Source organism: Phoenix dactylifera, chromosome 5, assembly GCF_051530095.1.
Source record: "Phoenix dactylifera cultivar Ajwa chromosome 5, Ajwa_hap1_PhDact_Kaust_v1.1, whole genome shotgun sequence".
NCBI classification, from domain to species: Eukaryota; Viridiplantae; Streptophyta; class Magnoliopsida; order Arecales; family Arecaceae; genus Phoenix; species Phoenix dactylifera.
In genome coordinates this window covers 13,263,006-13,274,242 of record NC_143194.1, presented here as the reverse complement: position 1 = coordinate 13,274,242, position 11,237 = coordinate 13,263,006, and the positions used below count along the sequence as shown (strand labels likewise).

The 11,237-nt window shown below is 39.0% G+C and overlaps 1 protein-coding gene across 6 annotated transcripts; it reads left to right on the top strand.

Annotated features, from left to right (window-relative positions):
* The first annotated feature begins 526 nt into the window (after positions 1 to 526).
* Positions 527 to 10,292, top strand: LOC103696444 (Tetratricopeptide repeat (TPR)-like superfamily protein). Of its 6 annotated transcripts, none has more exons than XM_088721674.2 (4): positions 537 to 3,136; positions 3,246 to 3,323; positions 5,254 to 5,370; positions 8,500 to 10,292. In XM_088721674.2, exon 1 carries the CDS (start codon positions 545 to 547, stop codon positions 2,693 to 2,695), a length of 2,151 nt encoding a protein of 716 aa, XP_088577800.1. In that variant the 5' UTR covers positions 537 to 544; the 3' UTR covers positions 2,696 to 3,136; positions 3,246 to 3,323; positions 5,254 to 5,370; positions 8,500 to 10,292. The 6 variants fall into 6 exon arrangements, with proteins under 6 accessions (XP_088577799.1, XP_038973066.2, XP_088577800.1 ...); XM_088721672.2 differs by having other exon boundaries at positions 537 to 3,147; XM_088721673.2 differs by lacking the exon at positions 3,246 to 3,323 and having other exon boundaries at positions 527 to 3,147.
* The last annotated feature ends 945 nt before the right edge of the window (positions 10,293 to 11,237 follow it).

The following is an 11,237-nucleotide window of genomic DNA, read 5'->3' as shown; positions in this document are numbered from 1 at the left end:
ATATATATCCATCCTCTAAAATCTCTGTCTCCCAAATCATTAATATGCACTAAACTATCCACTACAAAGTGGAGGTGAAAACTCAGGTAAATCATGAACATGCATATTATTTTCCATCTCTATCTTTTTTTGAAAAAAGAAAATATAGTAGGTATCTTCAATTCAAAACAATTTTTTATACAAAAATTATGAAAAACTAAATTTTTAAATATAAGAAGACTGTAGTTAACAGGCTAGAATACTCCACAAGCACCTTTTTCCTCAAAACTCCATGAAGGCAGCATCCGGAGTTTATTTGGTGCAAACACCCAAAGCTTTACAGTGCATGACGTTGCTCCACGACAGAAAATAGGAAAAAAATTGTTACCAGCATACCATAGTAGTAAACTAGCTTGGGCTCGTTCCCCTTTTCCCCTAACAGCCTAGACCATACATAGCTTTCAAAGAAAACGCGGTCACCTCGGCCCAGCCCACTAACCTGGCCCATTAGTGGTTGCTGAATTATTGCTGAGCACGAACCAGAGAGCGTCGGATTTCTCTTCAAATGGCGTCGCGTTTACGGAACGCCACCAGGTATTCTCCCCGCCCCCGCTCCTCTCCCTCCCGCCTGAACCCTAGCCCTCCCAAAATCCCAACCCTCTTCCAAAACCCTAACCTTAGCTCAGAGAACCCAGACGAGATCCTCTCCGACCTCGAGCGTGGAATCCCCAATCCTCTCCTCCACTCCCCTTCCAACCTCCCCCCTTCGGTCGTCCTCGACGTCCTCTCCGAATGCAGCCGAAGAAGTCCGGCATTAGGCCAGAGATTCGTCGGTCTCTTGGCCCAGAGATCCGATCTCAAGCTTTCGTCGGAATCCCTCAGCGCGATGATCCATATTTGTATCCGGAACCAGAGGACCTCCGACGCCCAGTCCCTGATCCTCCGGATGGTCCGGCGGAGGGGCACCTCGAGGTCGGATATCGTAGGTGCTTTGCTCTCCACCTACGGCCGTTTCGGATCGAATCCATCTGTGTTCGACCTCTTAATCCGCACCTACGTGCAGGCGAGGAAGCTAAGGGAGGCCTCTGAGGCGTTCCGGGTCTTGAAGGCAAGGAGGCAATCCGTCTCGGTCAATGCGTGCAATAGCCTGCTCGCTGGCTTGGTTCGGGTGGGTTGGGTCGACATGGCGTTGGAGATCTATAAAGAGGTCGTGGGAATGGGGACTGAATTGAATGTCTACACTTTGAATATCATGGTGAATGCCTTGTGCAAGGATGGAAGGTTTGAAGATGCCGCCTTGTTCTTGTCAGAAATGGAGAAAAAAGGACTTTTTGCAGATATTGTGACCTACAATACTTTGGTGGATGCATGTTGTCGCAATGGGCATCTGGAAGAAGCCTTGGAGTTGCTGAATTCAATGGTTGGAAAGGGATTAAAGCCTGATGTTAGGACTTATAATGCTGTTCTGAATGGGTTCTGTAAGAATGGGAAGTACAAGAGAGCGCAGGAGTTGCTTGGAGAAATGATGGCCGGTGGATTGGTGCCGAATGCCTCTACTTCTAACATTTTTCTTGGTAGGCTTTGTAAAGAAGGGAATGTGAAGGAAGCAGCAAGGATTTATAATGAAATGTTGCATCGTGGTCTTGCTCCTGATATGGTTAGCTTTAGCTCTATGATAGGCTTGTTTGCTAAGAAAGGGTATATGAATAGGGCGCTAGAGTATTTTAAAGAGATGAAGGCAGCTGGCTTGGTTCCGGATAATGTGATTTATACTATGCTTATTGGTGGTTTTTGCAAGATTAGTTTGATCTCTGAGGCTCTTAAGATGCGTGATGAGATGGTAGATCATGGTTGCATGCCAGATGTGGTCACTTACAATACAATTTTGAATGGGATGTGTAAGGAGCAGAGGCTACCGGAGGCGGATGAGCTGTTCAGTGAAATGACAGAAAGAGGGGTTGCCCCTGATTTTTGCACTTTTACAACTCTCATACATGGATCCTGTAAAAATGGGTGCATAGAGAAAGCTTTGAATTTGTTTGATATGATGCTGGAGAAGAATTTGAAACCAGACATTGTTACTTACAATACTTTGATTGATGGTTTGTGCAAAGAAGGGGACATGGAGAAGGCTAATGAGTTGTGGGATGATATGTGCAATAGAGGAATTTTGCCCAATCTCATTACATATAGCATTCTAATAGACTACCATTGTAGTAAGGGGCAAGTTGGAAAAGCTTTTGGGTATTGGGATGAAATGATGGAAAAAAAAATTTTGCCTAATATTGCGACTTACAACTCAATTATCAAAGGTTACTGTCGGTTGGGCGATGCATCAAAGGCTGAAGAGTTTTTACAAAAGATGATTCAAGAAAGGGTCTTTCCTGATAGGATAACATACAACACTCTCATTCATGGGTTTGTGAAAGAAGAAAGGATGCAGGAGGCTTTTGCTTTGCTTAACAAGATGGATGATAAAGGAGTGCTTCCTGATGTGATCACATACAATGTGATCATAACTGGTTTTTGTGAACAAGGGAAGATGCAAGAAGCTGATTGGGTCTTCAAGAGAATGGCCAACAGAGGAATTCAACCTGATAGATCTACATATACAACCTTAGTAAATGGCTTTGTTGCTGCTGATAATTTGAAAGATGCATTTCGGCTTCATGATGAAATGCTGCAGAGAGGATTTGTACCTGATGATAAGTTCTGAAATTCTTTTGTGCATTTTCATCAAGATTTGAGATGGAATTGTAGGCTGACTTTTTCCCAATATCATGACTTAAGATTCAGTTAAGGTTATTGACAGTCTATGTGTTAAGGCCAACACTCTAATTTTCGTCTCAGTAAATAAGACAAGATTTTATGAACTTTTCATCTGGTTTAAAAATTGACAATGAAGATTTCTGGATGGCGGTATCACATGACATTATCATACAAATTGCTCATGAATTGAGTTCATCAAACATGAAGTACATGAGAATGTCATTCAATTTTTAAGAGAATGATTAGCAGAGGGTTTCAGTCTGGTGAAGTGTTCAACCTTCTCAAATGGTTGCAAAAATTTGAAAAAGGCATTTCAGCTTCGTGATGAATTGCTGTGAAATGGTTTTGTATAAGCATACCTAGTGCACTATTCTTGAAGTAAGAGAAGGTATGTAGAAGGTAATATTCTTTGCTTCTTTGTGTTCTCTTATGTCCAAAGTTCAACTATGGATCTCTCAAATAATTCTAGCCTCATTCACTTTTTCTTCATTTTACAGGGCATGCTGGCCACATTAATGTGGCGTGGATGGATTATTAACTCATCGCATTGACTTTTGGGCTATGTTCTTCTATTTGTAGATCCTTGACTTTTTTAAAAACAGATACCATGTCTGACATAACTAAAATTTGTGGTTTTTATTAAAAGTTTGAATATGGTTGTAGTTTTATTTTTTGGCTCTTTCTTTGAACAAGATATTTGGAGCTTGAAATAATTCCTATTTGAGATTTCATATACTTGTTTGTTTTCATCCTTTCTATTTGATGATTTGTTATCGACTCATAGACAAATGATAATACGTTTTTAATTTGCATTGGTTTCACAATCTATTCATAGCATTAGTTCTATGAGGACCCATGAGGATTTGTGTTTAATCTAAGATTGGCTATGCGCTGGATAAATCTTAGGTACTTATACAGAGCCAAGAAATCCAAATAACATCTTTTAGATAACTTTTTTAGGTGAGATCCTAGGTCATTGCAAATCATATCACAACGGACTCGGTCCATGGCCTATATAGACTAGGGGATTCTGCAGCATGAGCTTAGTGGAGTTGACCATGGGCTGATCATGGTTCTAGTGATTGGATTTGATTGAATTTGGACTTTTAGTTTAGCGAGGATGCCATGATCTAAATAGGAGTATACGACATGTGCAAGTATGTGTTTAGTCCCATAATAGTTATGTATTGGGTAGATCTTGGGTATCTATACCAGGTGAAGGAACTCAAATAACACCTTCTAGCTAGTCTTTTTGGGCGAGGTTCTGAGTCATTAGAAGTTCTTGGAATTTTTGTATGCTACATATCTCCTTTCTACCTTTCTTAGCGTTTTCTATCTATAGTATATTATAACTTTTACCTACAAAGTAAATTGATGCAGTTAAAGATGAGCAGAGAACCTTTCCATAGTAATTCTTTCTAAAGTGAATTCCTAAAGGAGCCATGGAGCATATTTTATTTTTTCTTTCATTTTACCCCTCTTAACTATGACAATTCACACTTGTAGGAGGTCATAAGAATTGCTTTTGTTAGTGATGTAGTAAAGTTTTTGTGATCTTTACTATTTAATTCTTGAAGAGAAGAAACAAAAGCTTGCTGCATTTTTTTTGATAAAACTAATTATTTTTGCTCCGTTATTGGCCTTGTTTTCTTGAATTTTTGTCCTTTTGCCCTTTTGAAGAGTCAATTACATTCCCTTCTTGAAAATGATGAGTGGCTGATGCTGAAGATAGATTATTGCTCTTTTTTTTCCCCCTCATTTTGATTTTTATTATTCTTATTGTTGCTTCTCAAATTTTATCGCACATTTTTTCTAATATGTGCATGTGGAAGTAACTGTGTGCATTGTCATCTATTGATTCTTTGGTGTTAGTCTCTTGTGGACGATGGTTTTACCTTTTATTTTATTCCCTAAGGCCTTGTTCTGTTGTAAGATAGCAAATTCCAGGTTAGCTAACCCTGACTCTTAGAAATGCTTCATGATTCCCTTATCCTTGTGTTAATAAAAAGTGGAGTTCGGTTGAAACTTGGGTTTTAGTGGGAAAAGGTGAGAAAAGTGCGCAAGAGAAAGAGCTCCTTGTGTTATCTTTATCCCAACTTTTTTTAGTGTGTTAGACTTAACCTGATTATTTCACTTTTTGTCCCACTGACCATATCGCTTTAATCCTTCAAAAAAGCAGTCTTGTTTGGGAGGTTCGTGAGATAACCCGTCTTTAAGCTGCAGTTATCCTGTAACTAAACATGGTGAAGTGTAGGTATCTCCACCATTGCTATCGACGGTAGATTCAAGTCATTATCTGCATCATTTTCTTTTTAAATAACAATTATCACAAGTTCTTAGCGCATATGCAAATAAAATAATTTGCCCAAATTCTCAAGCCTAATCATCTATTAGAATTGCTGCCAAAGGTTAAAAGATTTGAAACGATTAGAATGCTAAAATCTTTGTGTCAGAATCATGATTCGTTTCTCCATTGAGTAAAATCTAGTATCTTCTTTTGAACAGGTGGCCTTTCTGATTCTCAAGAGAAGATGATGCTGTTTGAAGTTTAGTTGAACACTCCCTGCAGGCAAATAGAAAGAATGACAACTTCCGGAAGGCTGGCCTTCTCTAGACTCTCAAGTGAGTGTTTGCAATGTGGTCGCCAGATATCTTTTGCTTTTTGCTGTTCTTTTATTTTGTTTTTAGGAATACTAGGAAATAAGCAGGTGCAATCCACACTTAACAATATAATGATAAAAACAGTAAGGCAATAAATTATTCATTAACATTATCAGTTTTTAATTGAAATGATTTATGAATAGTGAGAGAAAAGATAACCAGAAAATATACAATCAAATATAGAATCAGGATTAAAGAAAATAATTTAGAATGAAAATAAAACTTATAACACAAGATAGAACAAAATGAAATAAGAAAAAGTAGTAGAACTGTGGAATTAAAATTATAGCAAATGATGTAAAACTTAGAAACAAAAGGAAACAATTTAACCAAAAACAGGAAATTGAAATAAAAATAAAAGAAACTTATAATTTAATTATAAGTTATTTTTTCTTTCTCGCGGCCGCACACTCATGGTGAGTCCCCTCTTCCCGTCTGCCTCTTTTTCTTCTTCATCTTTCTTTCTTTCTTTCTTTCTTCCTTTTTTTCTCTTACTTGATATATCCTCCCGCTTGGATCGGGAGGAGGGGGTGCAGAGAAAGAGAAAATGAGGTGGTCGGAAGGCTTATTTGGCTCCGAGGGAGCTGCGAGCACCTTCTCCAGCGACACCGACGTGGGTTCAAGAAACCCTAACCTAAAGGAAGAAGGGGAAAGAGAAACCATGAGGGAGGAGGGGGCTTTTATAGCCTATGGAGAGGGACAGGCCACAACTGCGAATGGGCCAGACCCAACTGTGTGCAGGCGGTCAATGAATCGGGCCCTTACAACTAGCATGTAGTAGAAAAATATGCTTGGGGATATGGCAAATAGTTCTATTTTCTTATTTAAAAATTAATTTTATTTTGAGATTGTAAAGTATTCATCTTGGTGGAATCATTAATAATTTTAATTATCATCATTATCCAAATAATATATCTTACTTATGTCTATCGGAGACTACGTGGTTTGTATATTCAAGATTCTGGTTTGTAAGTCGATCTAGAAATCTTTGGCTAATGTTGTTGAGGTTGCTGATAAAATCTAGTTTTGCATGAAGAATTTGAATATTAGAGGCTTACATGATTATCATAAAATCTTTTTGATAAATGCTAAAGATCTCGATGAAGGAAACTCTAGGAGAGATGATTGAGTCGATTTTACTCATATCTATTGATTTAAGGCCCTCTAACTTGGTGGAGCATTAAGAAAATTCTTTTAGTTGTTTTTACTTATAGGAGTTTGACTTGAAATCATCTAGTTGAATTGACAAGTGAATTAAGATTTAATTCATGTTTGAATTATAGCAACTAGCCTATGATGGTTTTGAATGTATCAATTGACTCGAGGGTTAATCTAGACGGATGTGCTTGAGGTAAATTAAGGGATGAGAATCAAAAGTTTCTTTGGGGCTTTACCTGAAAATTAAAATTTTAGATCTTTTTAGTCTATAATACAAAGTAGTATTTTGATCAAAAGTTATTAGTGAATCCAATGAATTTTGGTGGTTTGAATCAAAGCGCGCAGCAAAAATGTAGTGGTCTGAATTATTTTTCTAAGTTAGTCACAAGTATTATCTCTTTGATTCGATAAGTTTTAATAACAAAAGACTTGATATGGTTCTTTGTATAGTAAGATTTTCCTGATAAAAGAAAGGACAACATTTTATTTTTTGTATGTCGTTGTACCATCTTAGATTCTCCAATTTTATGCCATGCTAAGGAAATTCTTAGCATCTTAAGACTAGAATTAGTAGACCATTGATTCTCGATCTTGGATCTAGAATATTTTGGTGTAAATCTCTTTCTTCTTAAATCTAAATCTAGTACTTCTTCAATTAATATCAACCCTCTATATGATTGAAAGAATTTAAGTTTAACTATAGACCTTGAAGAATATCCTACTAGGGATAAATTGGAGTTGTTTATGATCTAATCTTGTGATAGATCGGTTAATGAAGAGCAGTTGATATTTTGACAAAGAAACTTAATATTCTCATTCAGAATTAAGATGTTGACTTCTGTTTATAAGAGAGAAGTTTGATTTAGATCATCTACAAAAAAAAATCAAGTCTCGAGGTATTGGACCTCATTCTTATGATGAGAACTAATGATAAAGTTGTATTGATAAATAGATTATTAGAAACTTGACAATGAGATTAGAATAATGTATCTTTAACTTTTTGAAAGTGCAAGGAAAAAAAAATTTGTAGTCGAATATTTTTTTATTTTTTTTAGGGGGAGAGAATATAAAATTCAACAAACTAGACCCGATCCACTTGACCGACCCAATCATCTTGGCCCAAAACAAGAGAAAAAAATTGGCATGTGTCACGGCACGTGCGAGCAAGGAAGAGACTCCTGATCAGAGTTTTCTTCCTCTCCAAAATCATCAAACAGAATCCGACGCTAGCTTAGATGCTGGTCGCACCCCAGCCTATTTAGAAGCCCTCTCGGACTCCTCTCTCACCCCACCAGAGAACTAGCCTCGATCGGAGCTCAGTGCAAGTATTTTCCTTGAGTTTTCTTTTCAAGCGCTAATCACCTTTGTACCATTGCCATAGTCAATCCTCACCAGAAAATAGGTAAGGACCCTCTCACCTTGCAACTACTCCTCTCCTCTTTCTTTCAGAGCCTTTGGAGCCTCGATTCTGGCCACTGATCGCCAAATTTTGACTGAGAAGGAAAACACTCCATTTTCTCCAATTTTCGGAAACCGGCGCTATTTTATTTGGTTTCCGATAGGTTCTGCATCGGCTCTCATCCCTGAGGTTTTCACTTGATCTTCCGCAGTGGCTTACGGCCATGGCCAAAGTTTCGACTATTGGGATACTTTCGTTTCATGGTTTAAAGGGTTGGAAGTCCTATTTTTGATGGGTTTGGGCGCTGCCGCCTATCCCCATCGGCCCCTATAGGCCAGCCATGGGTCCCCTAACTGATAAGTGCTAAATAATGCATAAATTAACTTTTTTTTATATAGCACTTATCATCATTTTAATGCACATATTTTATATTTAAACATGAGAAAATATGTTTTCCTTCATCATTGCATTTTAATAAATTATTAGCTAATTCGAGCTTGGTTTAATTATTTTGTCTGAACTAATGTGTGCAGGTCGCGTTTGCAGCTGAACCCGTGTCCACGTCACTCTCCCGCAACCGTAATCCAACACGTCCGCAGCCTTCCTCCTAGCTCATAAATTTGTTTCCTCATCCCCTTCGGAACCAAGTCCCAAATTTCACGCGTCCGCCCCCCCGCATCTCTCCCCTGTTCCATGACAGTCATCCAGAACCAAATCTAGATTAAAACATAAGAATCCCAGCTCACGGAATAGAGCCGTGTCCACGGGATGCTTCCCAGCGAATCCAACAAGTCTCACACAACCTTATCCCAAAAAGCAGAGCCATTCCGCATCTAAAGAACAAGCTCACCGATCCGGATTTGTCCCAGATTTCCTTCCATTCGTGATAGCCTTCATCACCCACGGATCTTCCCAGCATCTTCCTAACCTTCCACGACATTCCTTCTCCGAATTTCCCAGCTTCTCCCGCTAGATCCCCTCCACGGATAAGCTCTCAACAACGTCCACAAACAGAATCCCTGTTTCAAGATCGCAATTCATCCTCATCCCTTCTCAAACGTGGGCAACATTCTAGCTTCCATGTCTCCGCGTTCATCCTCATCTTCCCAGCACTTTCCAATCTTTCCGTGATCCATTCTCATCTTCCTCTCTCCCACTGCATCCAGCTCACGGTTCATCACTTCTTCCCAACCATTTCCCATCATCTGCGGCGGAGATCAAGCCTTCACAGAATCCCCTGTTTCAAGATTTCATCCCGTACATTGCATCCGTGCCATCCTCTTCTTCCATTCGCTCCCAGCAAATCTTCACACCTCAACCTCATAATCAGTCCGGATTGGCTTTGTTCCTCCCAGATTCTGAAATCACCTCCCACGATTCTCTACTCCGGATTAACTCCATCATCCACGGGCAGAACAGAGTTATCCTCTCAAAACAGCATCCATCATCTTCATCTCTATCCCGCGGCCAGCCGGATTCCCACGCTTCCTCTGTGCATCTCAGCATGATCCATCCTTATCCACTGCTAACCGAGTCCCAAGCTTGATCCCGTTCGTGATGACCATCCAGGATCCATGACAGCATCCCGAGCTTCACGGGTTACCTTCTATCCAGCCTCTTCCGAATCATTCCGGATCATCCTTCCAGCGGAACAGAGGCCGAGTCTTCCCATCCTTATCCCAGAACAGTTGTATCCTTCTCCCAAACCAAATCCAGAGCCCGTCCCAGCCTCCCTCCGGATCGCGTTCGTGATCTATCTTCATCCCACGACCGCATCAAATCCCCTGCATCTTGGATTACAAGCTTATCCCCTGCTTTGGAACCAACTCTCAACATCTTCATCTCCACCGTGTTGAACCAACATCAGCAACTTCCGGATTTCTCCCAACGTCCAAGTTCATCCAAGCTGCCAGCCGAATCCAGTTGTTCCCAGTTCCAATCCAGCATCAGATCGAGCCTCATCCTTATCCTCCACTCGGAAAAAGGGAAGAAGTAGAGACTGCAGCCTATAAAAGTCCCACGGTGAACAGAGGAGGGAATCCTTTCGGAGGAGATCCCATCCATTAGTTCTTCGGGAAGTCCCACGGGAAACAGAGAAGAAAAGAGGAGTTTTGAAGAGACGCTGGGAGCGGGCGAACGTGGAAGGGAAGTAGAGGATTTTCCAATGAAGACGGGAGGTCGTCAGGAAGCCATGCGCAGCTAAATCTCGGTTTAGAGTTTGATGAAGCCATAGAGGAATATTCGTTTCGTTTTTATTGACTTGAGTTTGTATTATAAGATTGTTGCATGATGAAGAATTTATCAATTGATTTTACGATTTATTCAATTTATGTGAATCGTTTATCTTGCAGAAAATATTTTACATAGATTAATCTATTTCATCGAATCCAACACCTGTGGTTTGAAGGAGATATTCATGTGACATCAATTTAATGTTTAATGATTTAATGATCAGATGCATCATGCTAGGTTAGACAGGTCATGCTTATCGTTAGAATAGATGGTTTGTGCTAGACTTAGATGATTCATGGTGGGATTTAGTTATAATTTTTATGATTGCTTTGACTTGTAGTCGGAAGCAATCAAGTCTTAAATACAACTCAATCATTGAAAGCGTCACGGATATAAATCTATCGGTGGATTCTAGCCCTAAACACCTCTCTCCATAGATAACTCATACTATTGCATCCATATTAATTCTTAGTTTTTATCATTCACTCTAGCTTAAGCCCTTTAAAGTAATTATTTAGTTAAGAAAAATAACTTGTCTCCAATCCCTTTGGATCGATACCCGTAATCACTATCCTACCAGATACGTGCTATTGCGTGGTCTTTAAAGTTGACTATCAATTTTTGGCGCCGTTACCGGGGATTGTTAGCATAGTTATTTTTCTTTTCATAAAAAAAATAAACTTTCAAAATATATATATATATATCTAAAATAAAATAAAAAATATTTTCTACTTTTGTTACTTTTCTTATCTCCTTTCTCTCTCTTATTAATTTTTGATTTTTATTTGATTAGGAATCGAAGAGGAAGTCTGGGACGATCAAAAAGGGAACTGCTGGAAAAGGAATGCTGTAGAGGCTTGCTTTTAAAAAAAAATTGCTGGAAAAATTTTCTTTGGTAACATCTAAACCTTTCTTATTTAAATTGATTCCCAATTAGCTTGAAATTTTGTGGTAATTGTTTGATTTTAATTTCAGCAAAAGTGTGAATGCATGCTTGATATACATACACCAATTAATCCGCACATAGTAAGTGCAATCA